Source organism: Barbus barbus (assembly GCF_936440315.1).
Source record: "Barbus barbus genome assembly, chromosome: 10".
In the NCBI taxonomy this organism is placed as follows: domain Eukaryota; kingdom Metazoa; phylum Chordata; class Actinopteri; order Cypriniformes; family Cyprinidae; genus Barbus; species Barbus barbus.
In genome coordinates this window covers 5,812,130-5,829,644 of record NC_136738.1, presented here as the reverse complement: position 1 = coordinate 5,829,644, position 17,515 = coordinate 5,812,130, and the positions used below count along the sequence as shown (strand labels likewise).

Sequence of the window (17,515 nt, the reverse complement as noted above, 5' to 3'; positions counted from 1 at the left end):
TTAATTGTGATTATTCAAGACAGAATATGTATTGATGTGGAGTTTTGCTCAGAGAACTGCTGTTCCCAGCTTTCATATGTTCTGAGAACAAGCAGAGTGACGACTGTAAAGCTGTCATCCATCTCAGAAAACCATGTTTTTCAGTCTAAGTGGCAGATTATTTCAATATGCCTTAAACAATGGAATAATTATTTGCTCCAGTGAAGGAAAACGATACTTATCCTCTTTCCCCAATGCCTCAAGGGTTTACAGTAGTTGTGACCCATAACCATATGTTAGAGCCACCCTTTACATGAGAATTTGGATGGTTAAGTTTTCACTACGTTTTCATAGAATGGGATGATTTGAGGAAAATTAACCAAAAACTACACTCATATTCACAAATGCGAAATCACAGTAAGTCAAAATTGGTTTGTTTATAGATACTTGGCTGTAAAAGGAAATATTCGTTTTGGTAAACTGTCCTTGAACAGGGGAAAAACTGGAAAAACAACCTCTCCTAATATTTTCCCTCATCATAGTGGTTTAACTCGCAAATGATGAGCATTCAGCTGGACCACATATAAATATTTCCCTTTTAAAAAACACAGACACAGTTGTGTATATGTAAGGGGAAGCATATATTCTGTAAACTCTGAAAAAATGTGTCAGAAAAATCCTTGGTAAAATCTTTTAATGAACTCCATCACAACAGTCTCGCACTGGACCCATTTGCATGCAGACATTGCAAAAGGAGAGCCTAAGACTCTGAGAGGAAGCTGAGAATATGTCTCTGTGGTTAGCTGGAGTAATATCGATTTGGTATCATTATAATGCATGTCACAAAGAGGCGAACAAAAGCATCTGTTTGTCATTACGCAGGCTGGGTAATGAACTCCATGACAGGAGCCGTACTCATGCGAGGTCCAAACATGCAAACATTTGGGCTATCCAACTCGCTTAGTTTGCACAACATGCAGTGTTGTAACACTTCATGCCAGCGTGAAACTAATTTACTTGTCTATGAAAATGGAACTTATGAGTTAAACAAGCAGGAAGGATTGGAAATTAGGTTTGGGTTTGATTGTAATGAAACTGTGATGTCACGGGAAGGTTATTGTTTTGGAGAAATTATGACTTGTTTTTAGTATTTCGGTCGGGCTACACCACAAGACGCAATACTTCATTCATTTCGGATGAGGGTCATCCTGATAGCTGATCGGTTTTCCCTCACTGAGACATGTTTTGTCTTCATTTCACTGGTCTGATGTATTAACATTGGTGTTGACTTGAAAATCTAATGGATAAACCATGCTGTGTCTTGTAGCTCCAAATCACATTTAGCACGGTGCTTTTAGAAGATCATAGTGTACAGTCAACCGGTTATTACTGAATAAAAAACCTGACAGGGTAATCAGGAGTTCTTGAATCAAGACTTGCAAAACAAATAGACATGAAATATTGATGCAATTTGTTTTTTTTACTAGGCTATGCGAATAAAGAGAATACAGAGTATGAGACACATGAAACTTGTAGGAAATCGATTCCGTTGTAATTGTTCAATTATACAGTTTAGTGTAATTCTATATAGTTATTTGCACAGTAGGCTTGCCAGGGCATATAATTAAATTTTATACCAGTTTAAATGGGTGAACATTATGAATGAATCTTGCTTAATCAGCAGTTCCTTTATTAATAAAATAGCCTTAAATAATGTTTAGTAATGTATATAATGATATTGGGGAACTTTTTTACTTCACACAAAACTCCCATTTGTGCAGACGTCTATTGAAATGAATTAGTTTTGCCTGTGAAATGTCACAGAGACAGGTGACCCCACCTTTATGCTGCCTTTAGCTATATTATGATTTCAGGCCTAATTTTCTATTTGTCAGCAGTCAGTAGAGGTCACTAACAAAGTCCTGAAATCATACACAAATATGATTGACCACTATGTGAATTTACGAAAACTGTGCTCAACGCGGAGTGCTGTGGTCAAATTTCAGCAAAACTTTACAGGAAAAAAATTTACATTGTCAATAACTTAGGAAAATCTGAAGTACGTCTCAGAAGTGTTCTGGGGTTCTGTTTCTGTTGATTAATGCGGCAAGTCTGTGGAAAAACCTGAACCCATTGCAAAATTTGCGTGGGGACATTTTTTGCATCTTTCCAATCGCGTGGATTCGTATTAAAATGACTGGATTTCGCTTGCAAAAATTTGCAGAACAAGTTATTTTACACCATGAGGCTATAACTAAATAAGAATAAATTGAGGATATTCAGAAACAGCGTTATTTTGTGTGAAATAGCATAGCAAAAAAATACCTCATTGCGCCACCTAGTGTCCCACCAGCGGCAATACCAGTAAAACAAGTTTAAACAAAGAATATCATACCGGTGTAAAAAATATTCTTTGGAATTACTATATTGCATGATAGATGAGACTGAGTGCATCAAATCAAAATTTCTTGGATAAAAAAAAGTGTCATCATGAAATGTTTCAAACTTTAAAAAAAAAGAAAAAGAGATGGTAGAAACTTATAGGCACATGCACTTCAAATGTAATGAAACAAAGATGTTAAAACAAGCGGTAAGCAGCATGTTTTCAGTAAGCAGCATGAAACATGTTTGAGTGCATCTGTAGGTATCGAAAATACAACTTTATAAACAGCTAATTAGGATTTTCGAGCTTGACATGAAATAAAGGAAGTATAGCCTAAACACTTCAAAGCCTGACAAGTTTTCTCAGGGATTTTACACACGCAGACCACAGCACAGCCCTTGAAATCCTAGAGCAAATGCTACAGGATGCTCGGAACTGTAAGGTCATGGGAATGTTCTTAATTCCACCTATCAAACCTCCACCCACATACACTAACGCTCACACACACACTCACGCTTGAACACAACTGTACTGAAGGAGGTATTCATTTAGCCATGTGTCTTTCAGCCCAGCCGTCATTCTTTCCACTGTGGGAGTGATTGGCTCTCTTAACTCTCAGGTTAACTGGATGCTCTTCTGCTTATAATTCAAAATGAGTGATAGACAGCTGTAATTCAGATGTTATGGAACTGTTTACAGACATGTTACACTGTCATTAAGTAGACGTCTAAATACCAGACAGCGCTTCATCACGACAGATGAATAATGTGAATGAATAATGAATGTTTTATGAATTAAAGTAAAACATCTGTGCATGTCATGAATGTCCTTCTCCTCCCAGCAGCTTGTTTATTATGGAACATCAGGGCAGGAATTAGTCTTTTTGACCACTGAGTGTGGACATAATTATATAATTTCCCGTGGAAATGACTTGCTGTTTTACAACCCATATGCATATTAAAACAGGATTTCCATCACATAATAAACATTGTTCAAAATATTGATTACACATACTGTTTCTTTATTGATAAACAACATTTACAATTCAAATCTTGAGGCTTCCATGGAAATTGGGTTGATTACTGTTTGCGCTCCTCTCGTGTAAATGAGGTTAATTATCTAAACGTGATAAACGTGCTTTTATTAACTTTGTTAATAAAACATCATATAGTGCTGTTGCGCTGTGGGCGCCCTGAGTTTGAATCCCTGCTTGTGGACCTTTCCCGATCCCACCCCCTCTCTCTCCCTCACATCGCTTCTTGTCACTCACTACACTGTCCTATCAAAATAAAGGACAAAAACTGTAAAAACAAATATTATAAAACTATTTTTATACTTCTGATTCTGTCTGTCACATTGAAAATGTGTATCTATAACACAATTTATTTTGTATTTTATGTGCTATTTATATGCAGAAACTGACTTTGGCGTGCTTACAATACGTACGTGTTTGATGTGCATATATTACGCAGTTTTTTTTATGCACTTTGTTGGTGTGCATATAGAGTGAGGTCCATATATATTTGGACAGTGACACAATTTTTATAATTTCGGATCTGTATGCCACCAGAACAGAAGTAAAAATAAAACGATGAATAAAATAAAAATAAAAATAAAAAGATGAAATTGAAGTTCAGACTTTAAGCTCTAATTCAAGGGGTTGAGGAAAAATATAATATAAAATGGTTAGGAATTACAACCATCTTTATGCACAGTCCCCCTATTTTCAGGGGTTCAAATGTAATTGGACAAATAAATATAATCATTAATAAAAAAAATTATATTTTGTTGAGAATCCTCAGGGTTTGAGTTTGGAACTCATGGATATCACCAGAGACTGGGTTTCCTCCTTTGTGCTGCTTTGCTAGGCCTTTACTGCAGCTGACTTCAGTGGTTGTTTGTTTGTGGGTCTTTTTGCCTTTAGTTTTGTCTTCAGCAAGTGAAATGCATGCTCGATTGGGTTGAAATCAGGAGACTGACTTGGCCATAGCAGAATATTCCACTTTTTACCTTCAAAAACTCTTGGGTTGCTTTTGCTGTATGTTTTGGGTCATCGTCCATTTGTACTATGAAGCATCATCAACTTTGCTCCATTTGACTGAATCTGGGCAGGGAGTATATCCCTATACACTTCAGAATTCTTCCGGCTGCTTCTGTCATCTGTCACATCATCACTAAACACCAGTGACCCAGTGCCACTGGAAGACATGCATGCTCATGCCATCACACTGCTCTACCATGTTTCATAGATGATGCTTTCTGCTTTGGATCATGAGTTGTTCCAAGCCTTCACACTTTTCTCTTCCCGTCATTCTGGTACAGGCTGATCTTAATTTCAGCTGTCCAAAGAATATTTTTCCAGAGGTGGTCTGGCTTTTTTTTAGATGTTTTTTTTTTTTTTAGCAAAGTCTAATCTGGCTTTGCTTGCACCTTGTGGTGAACCGAACCCTTTTATTTGCTCTCATGAAATCTTCTCTTGATTGTAGACTTTGACAGTGACAAACCTACCCCCTGGAGAGTGTTCTTCACTTGACTGGATGTTGTGAAAGGGTTTTTCTTTACCATGGAGAGGATTCTCCAATCATCCACCACTGTTGTCCTTTGTGGACGTCCAGGCCTTTTTATGTTGCTGAGCTCACCAGTGCATTCTGTTTTTTTTTTCTCCAAATGTACCAAACTGTTGATTTGGCCACTCCTAATTTTCCTGCAATCTCTCTGATGGATTTGTTTTGATTTTGAAGCCTAACAATTGTCTGTTTCACTTGTATAGAGAGATCCTTTGACCACATGATGTGGGTTCACAGCAACAGCTTCCAAATACAAATGACACACTTAGAATCAGCTCCAGACCTTTTACTTGCTTAATTGATGAAGAAATAACGAAAAAGTAGCCCATGCCTGTCCATGAAACAGCTTTTAATTCAATTGTCCAATTACTTATGGTCCCTTGAAAAAGGGAGAGGTACATATTAAAGTACTGTAATTATTTAACTTTTCCTCTAAATTTGATGATAATATCCTCAAATTAAATCTCATAGTGTGCACTTTAAACCCATATTCATTATAACTGTAACTTGAAAATGTTTTGGTCAGCAGCTAAAATAACAAAAATTTTGCCTGTGTCCAAATATATATGGACCTGACTGTATCCTATTGGCTTTATGTCGAAGGAACCAGGGTTATGCTAACTTCTGGGTTGGCCTACAAAGAATGTGTCATGCCTGAAGCACTTCATAGGCAATAACATTTAGTTTGTCACAGCCAGTAAAGCCGCACATGACCACTGGCACAAATGTACTCTAAAGTCAACTTAGCTCACAATGCTTTCGGGAAATCAGCCCTGATAAGTTGCAATAAAAATTCTATAGAAGAAGACTTGATAGAAAATCGTAAAAAGTGTTTAGATTTAGACTTTGCCCTATCCTGCCATTGGTTAATGTGGGTTTTCTCTGCGATGGTTGCATGATGGTTGACCTGATATGAAGCCAGATCTTATTCACCTCAATGGAAAGCATACAGTGCTATAGTCTCTATATATGCTATAGTCTACTATATGCCATTCACCATCAAATAAAAGTAGACAAGTGACAAACTTTGTTTACAGCTTTAGTTGGAGATGGTGGTATTTATAATTTGGAGGGGATGATATAATTATTTAATTAGATACATTTCTCCAGTGCATTGTGAGTAATTTTTTTTTTTCTGGGTTTGTATTCCTTGAAGAGAATGACTGTAGATTTTAAATGTATAAATATCCTAAGTGCAAATTTCGTAGGAGATTAGAATTACATTAGTACTGGAATTACATGACCTAAAGCTGATAAATGTAGTCTAAAAGCAATAAAAGCTTTAATTTACACAGATGAGCATCTTTTTGTGTTTTACCAAAGAAAGAAGATAATGCAGGGTCAGAATGAGATGAGGTCGAGTTTGATTAGAAAATGTGCTTGAGAGAACTATTCCAGACGACTTTAGAGAGGTAACCACACAGGCTATCTCACTGGAATCAACATTACTTGATCTTGGTTTATGTCCTGGTTTGGTTTGCTTTATCCTCATATCACAATAAAAACATCTGAAAAGAGTCACTCAGAGACCCCAGGACTATGATGAAGCTCTGTTCGTAAGCAATTTTCCAGCGGTCACACTAGAAACAAGGCATTGAAGTTTCGAAAAGTCTTCTAACTATGCAAGAGTAAACAGGAGTATATGCATTTAAACAGGAGTTGGATTATATCACACCACACCGGTGGTCCTGCCTCCCAGTCCTTTATGATTCAGCAAATCACAGTGTGGAGGGCACAAGGCTAAACACTGGTCAGGTCTTGGTGCCTGCTGTAGAGTCCATGAGAGTGTCTCATATTAGTTCGGTTGGCGGCTCCTCTGATGGTTTGGGTATGGTTAACGAAACTCTCTAATTGTTTTCAACAATGTCTTCTTGTCCAGACATCACTAATTTCATATGGCACCATGCATCAGACAGTATGGAGGCGGTTCGATTTATTTGAAAAGACATAAACCTCCCTGCTAGAAAGACCATCATAGATGATATGAATTGTCATGCGGATCCAGGCTGGTTTGGTGGTACTGGTCTATTGATGGACCAGCATGGTCTTTCTGGTAAATGGTTGACCGTGATAATCTTGCAGAGCTAAAATGCAGCTTTTATGCTTAAGTTTAAAAATAATGACTGTTTTCAAACAGGTCTGCTATTGGTTGGGCAAACAGATTGTCCCAAATTCATCTCATTGGTTCAGTGAATATTCTTATTTCTAGGTGTTGATCATACACCTTTTGATAGTACCGCATCATAACCCTGCCTATAATTTGGTGTGGATATCAACGTATGTATATTTATCCATCCATATTTTTCTGGGATAGGATAAATTATGATGTTTCCCTCTATCAGTCCAAAGCATGAAGGTGTAGCAAGGATTCAGTGGATTAAATGACTCCTATTATGAAATGACTGAGCTGTTATGAGGTTGTTGTGTGGTAGGACAGACTATCTTTGCCTCGTATATCAGGTGAAAAGGAGAAATCTGTCAAAAATCTGCATTTGCTAAGTTGCTATCAGTGCAGTCTTTGCTAGTCTATTGTTGTCAATCTAAAACTTCATGAATCACAAATTTATCCATTCTACTTCATCATGAAGCTATTCCATCTGATAAATCTGAACTAACCTTATTGATCTTTACAAATAGTTATGATGGTCCTCCTGTGATATAATTTATAGGTGTATGGCTTTGATGTCACATCACATTACATGAAATGTTAGTTACCATCACACCACAATGATTTTAATGAAGAAAACAATATTGGACAAAGTTTCTCAAATATTACTAATACGTGAAAACTGTTCCACTGCTATAAATAAATAAGTTGTATAAATTTTAATATTTTTCAGTCTTTAATGAACCTTATCTATCAACACTCCACAGAAATTTTTACTTAACCCCCACAAAAATATTTTATTTTTTTTATTTGAAGAATTGAAAATATTATTGAAAGGGTATGTTCTATTCATTTGTTGAATGAGTTGCATTTAATTTTTTTTTTTTTTTAGAACTTAATGGATATGAAAAAAAATTAAAAAAAATTGCGTCAGTCATTAAACCATATACAGAAACCACTGGCATGCTCCAAAGGTAACCTGATACATGTAATCAGGTCTTGCTTGGTACTGCCTAAAAACTGTTTATTTTAATGCTGTTTCCACATTTAAATACACAAAAGTTCACCCTGACAACAGCTGATAGTTGATTTTCATTTTCAACCAACCTAACAAACAAAACCATGATTAATATCTAAACATCAGAATATGCTGCATTGGAAACTATATCTGTTTATATACCACCATAGTCTCCACCCAATTAATGTCTTTCTTGCATGTAGTGCACTTTCAAACAGATCAGAGCTGCATGGTCTCCGCATGAAAATTAAACATTTGACTTGCCAGTTTGACCCCTAGTGAGTGCTTGTGTGGGTGTGCCGAATGACACATAAAATAGTTCAATTTATTTAGATTTGACTGATTTTGGGCACCCATTTCCCTGAAACTTGTTTAAATCCTTCTAGGAAAAAGTACCTTTTCATTTCACGTTTATTCAACCTTTTGTCTTTTACTACTTTATGTACTTCAAGAAAAAGTTTGCAGACAGTATAGTTCATTTTTGCTGCACCGCTGAAAGATATATATGGCCATTATTGTGCTATACTTTAGGGTTGTATTAAATTAATGGTGGCTGTTCAGTGGAAAAATATTGTTTTCTTTGTACAGTAGAGTTGGACCATTTCGGTCTTTAGAGACTTTCTCTGGTAGAATACCACAATTGCTTGAAATTGGGTTTTACGCAATCGCTAGCAACACTGGACTCGGTGTTGTGAAAGAGGCCTGACTGTCTGCTGGTCAAAGGCCTCCCCTTGGCTCCTGAACTGATTACACTATGAATAAACTGGAATACTGTTTGGATTTTAGATGCATCATTGAGGATTTTACTGAGACAGAAGACCACAGCATGGTCAGGACTTTGTCCTGTGTAACTTCTAAATTAAGTCACTGAGTTTATTTGGTGGAATGTTTTCGGAAAAACCGTAGAGACCTCTGTTTTTGGGTTCAAGCTAGTATGTGTATTATTTTCATCTCGGCTACAACAGTTGTGGCAACCTACATGTTTTGGAACATTTATTTATGATAATATACATCCATATTATAACATGTCACAACAGAGAACAATACGTTTGCAGAATGAAATGTTACACTACTGTTACACTAATTTTCGGGGTCAGTAAGATTTTATTTTTTTTGAAAGAAATTAATACTTTTATAGGTCAAAAGTAACCGTAAATACATTCATATAGTTACTGAAGATTTCTATTCCAAATAAATGCTGTTCTTTTCAACTTTATATTAATAAGAAGAATAGAAAAATCCTGAAAAACATGTATGCAGCAGAACATTCATTCAACATTGTTCAACATTGCTTGTAATAAGAAATGTTTTTCTAGCAGCAAATCTGCATATTATAATGATTTCTAAAGGGTCATGTGACACTGAAGACTAATGATGCTGAAAATAGAGCTTTGCATCACGGGAATAAATTACATTTTAAAATATACTAAAATATTACTGTTTTGTATGGTGGTTTTGAGCAAATAAATGCAGCCTTGGTATACAAAAGAGACTTGTTTAAAAAATCTTACAGACCTCAAAATTTTGAATGGTATGTGCCTGTAGCACAAATGGTTCTGAAAAACCTTAGCAAGCACATTTAATAGATAAAAAAAGAAAACGTATTACTTTGGCCAAATTATTATAACAAAGTGTATCACAAAGTGGTATCAAGTCAAGTCAAGTCAAGTCTGCTTTATTGTCATGGTATGCACTTGTTAAAGCTGAATTGCTGTAATGAGTGGAGAAATGTCCTCAGCAAATGAATAATCATCTCTCATTCCTTTTGAATGAATTTTCCCTGACATTCTTCCATGACCTGGATGTTATTTTCCCAAACAAAACGAATAATCTCTGACACGTCATCCACCATAATCACAGATGGCCACTGAAAGCACTACTCTTCTGTTGTTGCTTCATCTCCTGCTTTGTTGTGGCCTTTAATTAAGCGGCAAGCAGTTTGTTCTGCCCCCAACAGAGTTGCCGCAGAACAGCGTGTTGGTGGTTTTCAGCATGGGGTGATTCTCCATGGGTGGGAAGAGTGAATGTCGCCTCAAATCTACTGGCAGAGGAGGTCAGACAAGTTCGAGTGACATGCAGGCCTGGGGCAGAGGAAGTTCATCAGGGCATGGTGAAGCTCAGATCTTGTGTTACCCGTGAGAAGCCAGAGAGAGAGTCAGAGGAGGATGTTTTTTCCAGAGTGGGATGTCAGAACGCCAATCTGTGGGTATTAGCAGAGAGTTTGTAAGCAGGCAGAGCCATTGCTTTTGCTATAGTCTTGGGTTTTGTGCCAGTGCCAGACCAGAGAAAGCAAATATTTTGCTAGTTTTGCAGCTGTGCAGGTTCCATGTAGAGTGACTTCAGGTTGGAAAAAGGCCAAGCCTCAGCGGGGAAACGGTCAAGATAAAAAACACACCAGCAAAACATAATATTGGCCATAATTAGAGTGTTAAATCACATGGGCTGCATGTGAGGACTTTGAATGGCGTCAGCGCCCTGGTCTGTACCCCTCTCTTAAGGTCTCGTCAGGACAGAAGGACATCATCTTAGTGTAGTAAAGAGCACTCATCACTACTCAGTCTTTCCTCAAGCTGTTTCATGACAGTTAAGCCAACATGGTGACAGATTTCCAGCCAGTACACTGTGTTTTGGCTTCGCACCCTCATGACGGCTTAAACATGTGGGATATAATCTGTCATATCATCACTGTTGATGCTGTTTCCCATAGTTTTCAGCGTCAAATACTCTGGCAGTTTTACTGCTCAGAGGTTGCTCTTTCATAGCTCAGGAGACTTTGTGTAGTTCTAAGTCATGTCTTGTTCAAGTATGACATTCTGTCTGATGTTTCTTCTAAACTACCTTAGCATTAGTAAAAATAAACACAATTGAAATAGCTGTTGACAAAGTGCAGTAAAAGAGCTAGAAATTTGGTGTAATGAGAGGGTTGGGCACTCGTCAGGCTGGGAGACCAGTTACCCTTCCAACTAAACCAGCAAAGACCAGAAAACTGTCATAGGCTGGTTTATATATTTTCCAGTAGAATGTATATTCAGATGAATTGTATTTGGAGAGGCAAAAGTTCTGAACCAATTACACTTTATGATTTTAACATATAACTAGACAAGTCTGTCTAAAATGTCAACGCTGTTACCATGACTTAATTTAGTAAACCACTGATTACTGAAAAGTGGACATTTGTAGAAATGTCAACATTAAATTATATTTCATTAAAGTATCATGATCTTGAGCAAAAGGAATATTGTCATGTTAAAAAACCACAACTTGACCCCAAAGATTTAGTTAATTACAGACCGATCTCAAATCTCCCTTTTCTGTCAAAGATACTAGAAAAGGTAGTATCCTCGCAATTATATTCCTTCTTAGAGAAAAATAGTATTTGTGAGGAATTCCAGTCAGGATTTAGACCGTATCATAGTACTAAGTCTGCTCTCATTAGAGTTACAAATGACATATGATCGTGGTTGTATCTCTTTATTAGTTCTACTGGATCTTAGCGCTGCGTTCGACACTATCGACCACAGCATTCTTTTAAATAGACTAGAACACTTTGTTGGCATTAGTGGAAGTGCATTAGCATGGTTCAAATCGTACTTATCTGAACGCTATCAGTTCGTAACAGTGAATGAAGAGGTATCATATCGATCACAAGTGCAGTACGGAGTACCTCAAGGCTCAGTACTAGGGCCGTTACTTTTCACGCTTTACATGTTACCCTTGGGAGATATTATCAGGAGACATGGTGTTAGTTTTCACTGTTATGCTGATGATACTGAGGTCTATATTTCTTTGCGGCCCAGTGAAACACACCAAATTGAGAAACTAACGGAATGCATAGTCGATATAAAAAACTGGATGACAAGTAGCTTCTTACTGCTAAATTCTGAAAAAACAGAGGTGTTAATTATCAGACCTAAAACCCCCACATGTAATAACCTAGAAAACTATCTAACACTTGACGGCTGCTCTGTCAATTCTTCTTCATCAGTTAGGAACCTAGGTGTGCTGTTTGATAGCAATCTTTAATTTGAAAGCGATGTTTCTAGCATCTGTAAAACTGCGTTTTTCCATCTCAAAAATATATCTAATTTGCGACCTATGCTCTCAACGTCAAATGAAGAAATACTAATTCATGCGTTTATGACCTCAAGGTTAGACTATTGTAATGCTTTATTGGGTGGTTGTTCTGCACGCTTGATCAACAAATTACAGTTGGTCCAAAATGCAGCAGCTAGAGTACTTACTAGAACCAGGAAGTACGACCATATTAGCCAGGTTCTGTCAACACTGCACTGGCTCCCTATCAAACATTGTATAGATTTTAAAAATGAAATGCCTTTAACTGAAAATCTTTTTTTTTTTTTTTTGTCTTTTCATTTTACATTATTGACACACTATTTTCCTTTTTTGATATTGTGCACTTGCTTTGACACAATTTACATTGTTAAAAGCGCTATATAAATAAAGGTGACTTGACTTGACTTAAACCATGAAACCGTCAACCCTCTTAACCTTTATATTTGTGTCCCTGTTTTATTTAGGGATTTACTTCAGATGAATGACTTATGGGGAAATAAGATCTTAGCAGACATATGTACATTTTTCTTGCATTTTCACTTAAACAACCATGGGGTTAAGAAAAAAAACAAGTCTGAACCAAAAACACATTTACGGTATACAACTTGTGTCCTTCTAACAAATAAGTAGACAAGACATTTCCACAGGCCGTTTAGCAGAACAGCAGGTTACAAATGTCAATCCTGTAAACTATGATTTTATTTAGAATAACTTACAATCAGAAAGTTCATATTTATAGAAATATCAGCACTACATGAATTATTTTTCCTTATAGTGTCATGACCCTGCAAGTGAAACCATGAAACTGTCAACCCTGTTATCTTTTAGGCTTTTATTGGGAGTATTGCTGCTTCAAATGAATGACTTTTGGGAGGAACAAGAGCTAAACCACAAACAGTTGCTTATACAATTTATGTCCTTTCAACAAATAACTATTAGACGAGACAATCTTTCACACATTATTTTACTCAACAGCAAGTGGTCTGTATAAAATGTTAACCCTGTTACTATGATTTAATTTAGAAAACCACTGATAACTGAAAAGTAGATATTTGCAGAAATGTCAGCATTAAATGAATTCCCCATATAGTATCATGACCTTGAGCACAATGCATATTATATCAATTCAGACCATAAAACTGTCAACCCTGTTACCTTGAGGTTGGTTTAAGCTGTTTGTTTAGGGAGTATTCCTGCTTCAGACAAACGACTTTTTTGGGTAAAAGGAGCTAAACCACAAACAGTTCCATGTATGACTTGTATCTCTATAATAAATCATTTCGGTGTAATAGCAGGCTGCCTATTCGTTGTCAACTACACAGTGCTTTGTATTACAAACTTACCTTCCATCACTCACATAAAATGAATCACTCTTTGGCTTGATTTGCCAATGCTTAATCATACCATATATAACAGTTAGAGCAAATATTTCAAAGGTGCCCAATTCTCAGTGGAGCTGTAACGTACGTAAATATTGTTGTGCCGGAGCTAGTTTATTTATTTGTTTGTGTCTGCGCGTGTGAGAGCAAACGAGGATTGTCGGCACCGTCAGCCAGCAGCCAAGGCGTGCCTCAATAGTCTCGTGGAGCCCATTTTCCCCAGGAAGCACTGTGACTCAGTTGTGGTTGACTGTGGAGATCTCTACATGTTACAGCCCTGCGAGTGGCATGTTTTCCTAGTTCACTTTGAGGTCCTCTTCTGTCCAGAAGTATCCTCCGTACAATAGAAAAGATGGCTAATATTTCAGTATGCACACAAGCAAAAGTTACACCCTGCACGTACGGTCTAGCTGGAAAACTGATGCGGTCCCTAGCGATAAAAGTCTATCTTTCGCAGACGCGGGCTTGTGCGATCTCATCGGTTTTATTTTTCTATACAGCAAAGCTGCATTTCATGACTCATTCTCTCAGACGAAACCTTGGAATAATACAAGTGTGAAAGGGCAACTCACATGAGTCTTCAACTGAAACCTCACAATGCTTGGAAAATGGTCAAAGAGAAAAACAAAAGGGGTAATTTCGTAGAGAATCAATATATTTGTCTTTTCGACACCAATGGATAATGGACCCCAGATCTACTGGGTGTATGCTGTGGTTTATTGCTGTCTGTAGATTTTATTATTTTTCCCCCAGAATTCTTGGGTGATATGGGTAATGCTGTGACCTAATTCAGATGGGGAACCACCCACAGGAAATCCCCCTGAATGCTGCTGAGGTAATCAGGGTCTCGTAGATCTACCTACCACAAATCTGATTTGTGGGCCATCAGAGTTGTGCGATATGACGTTGCAACGTGATCCCTCTTAGTTTCAATGACCCAGAACAACACCTCTCGGAAATGTTTCTTGGTATCATGTGTCAGAAAAAACACAGTTTCCTTTAAAGTTTGGGTTACCTTGGGAACCGCTCTTTCCACAACTACCTCGCCACCCCGCACACAGGAAAACACACTCGCAAAAAAATACGCTCATCAAAAGGCAGGGAAGCTGTCACAGGAAACAGCATGTTTAATGCCGCGAATACATTTACATGAGAAACTTTTCCTGTGCAGGAACACGATTGATCATGGTTCAACAAAAACACAAGGTATCTATATTATTGCGATTCACACAGAATCAACCGCATTATTTTGTTCACTAAGCAGGGTCAAAACCTTTGAAGACCAAGAAAACTGTTCCGCGGGATGTACAAGTTTATGTTTTGGACACACTTGAACCTGAACTCCTTGACTCCTTGAGTGAAGAACACCAGCTCTTTCTCCATCATCGCCAAAATTGGTGCCATTTGTGTCTCTCTTACACATATTTGTAAAATGACTTTATCAATGAAGATAAAGTTAATTTAGATAAAGCTGAATTTTACTTTGTGGTAGTTTAAGCAATTTTCTAAACACATCAACACAAATCCAGGAACTTGTTTCTTTTTCTTTTTCTACATATGGACACCTTCAAATCTTTTTTTCAGGACAACGCACCCATGAAATGTCTCTTCCATTACTCCAGGATTAAATCTGCTGAATGGAGTGCAACTGTGCCTGCCCACTTTTTCTGCTGCATTTGTTCCAGAAGCATTTTTCCCACTCATTTTCCCATAGGAATTTGAAAAAAGTCTTTATTGAGGAAATTTAAGCCATGAACCAAACCATCCAGCTAAGCGGTGGATCACATTACAAAAAAAAAAAAAGAGATAAGACTGTACACTTAACAGCTTTAACACGGGAAAGAGCTACAATCACATGAAGCATTGTGAGTGATATAAAATAAAATGTATGTATGTATTAATATAGATAGATATGTATAAATATATACACAAACATGTGAGTAGGTTACGGATATATCATTGGCAGTGCTGAAGAGTTCTTTTAATCTTGATTCGCTTGCCGCGATTCTCTGACTGAGACGTTTTTCAACAGGAATTATGCAGTTAAACACAATTATTTAAAATATAAATTGAAATAATAAAACTAATAGCATCAACAAAAGCACACGCCTCGTAGCTCACAGTAGAACTCTCTTTAATGGTTTATAAGTTATTGTTAAAATATATTAAAAAAGAATTCCCCAATGGAGAAAATGGATGGGATATTTACTTCAGGAACCCGTCTGTTGCACTCTATTTCACATACATAGAGGCAGCTTTTTTAAATTAATGCAGTTTTAGCAGAAACCTATACAGCGTTCAGAAAGCTAATGAACTGTATGATGGTTTGGTTTTTCACTGTCCATCCCTATGGTGGATTTGGTGGAGTTCAGTCCTTTACCTCATTATAAATTAGCCTTTGAATTTAGTGAACACATCATTTAGCCTGTGAATTGTACTCATGGGATCCATAAATGTTCCTACAGCAGACTCAATTCTTGATTTATTGTTTTGATTTCTTTTCTCTGTGACTAAGTGTCAATCCATTTAGTGTCATAGCAAAAATAACTGCACAAACTAAAAAATATTTTTTTGTTTCAGTTCAAAGGATACTAGATTGTTTGGTTTAAGCTCGTCACCTTCATTAAGTAAAGTGGCAGTTCACCCAAAACGTATTATTTACTCTCAAAACAACATTAGGATCAATCTATCACTGAGGAGAACGTTTTTACACATTAAGCAGCTCATAAGCCTGCTGGTAATTGCCATTGCACTGTTTGACGATCTCTTCCAGCATATTGAGCTCATAGTATGGAAACCTATTCTGGAGTTTCATCAGGGTCCACATACAACCTACAAGGAAAAACAAACAAATTGTTAATGTACAGTAGTTTAATTAATATCTCCATAGCTGAATCACTCTACGTTAGCATTTCCATGCACAAAATGCGAGCGCCAGGCTGCCAAAAAATTATGAGCAACCATGGTCACTTGTTCCTAGACTTCAGATCCTGAGGCTCTCACACACATCCTTCTAATAATGTGCAGCTATGCAGCGCTGCAGCGCAAGATTGACCTCCCTGCTGGTTCATCTAGTTCATGGAGCAGGACAGACAGGGTGGGAGAACTCGTCTCCACCGCAGTGCTTCTGCCAGCCTGTTCCGCAAACAACGGCATCTTGATCCCACACTAAACCACACACTAATGAACCAAACTAGCACTATGGCAGACAGATGTCCCATACACACAGATCCCAGGAATGCAGGATAGATGGGAAGGCCGTCATTGGACATAAAAGCCAACAGAAAATAAATGAAATTTGTCAAGTGGGTGAAAGGATAGCAGAATACTGATGGCAATAATTCAAACAGACAGAATAAGTGTTCAATCAAGGTATACATTTTATTGGTAAAATATATGTATTTCTGGGGACTGGAACCAACAACGTTGCTAGCGCTATGCTTTAGCAGTTGAGCTACAGGAACATAATTGAAGGTGAAGTGGGTATTTTTTATCATAGTTTAATTACATAAAGTAATCTGTTCCTAGGTTGATTTATGGGTGGAGTTATTCGGAAAATGGAAGTCATTATTTTTGTGGTTACATTCAGTGATGTTAGTGGAGCAGAAATTACTCACTTCACCTTTAAGAATATACAGCTTGAATCTGGTATAGCAAGACATATTAGACACTACAGGCAGTGGTCAATTTTATGATTTTGGGCTATTTCGCTTTCATAACTGGACTTCCATCAAAATAATGGAAAGAAAACATCCAAAATACACATTTGATTATTTATTATTAGACATTAATAGATTTCAATTACAATACATATCTTTAAAGGCCATTTTCTCTTTTCTAGCCATAAATCTCCACTTCAGTAGCACTTACATAGCTCTTTCCAGTTGTATTCCCATCTATGTTCTAAAGGGTTTTGTAAAGGGGTTTGTTCAGATTTAATTTGCATGATATATATTTGACATTTTAAGGGATAGTTCACTCAAAAATAAAAATGACCCCATGATTTGC

The 17,515-nt window shown here is 37.1% G+C and overlaps 1 protein-coding gene across 1 annotated transcript in view; it reads right to left on the bottom strand.

Annotated features, from left to right (window-relative positions):
- Window positions 1-14,599: 14,599 nt before the first annotated feature.
- The window catches only part of LOC306876158 (epithelial-stromal interaction protein 1-like), a 21,359-nt gene continuing 18,443 nt past the window's right edge, over window positions 14,600-17,515 (bottom strand). The window contains exon 11 of the mRNA XM_079427138.1: window positions 14,600-16,339. Coding sequence (XP_079283264.1) covers window positions 16,215-16,339 — 125 coding nt within the window. The 3' untranslated portion in view covers window positions 14,600-16,214. The remainder of the gene's footprint in view (window positions 16,340-17,515) is intronic.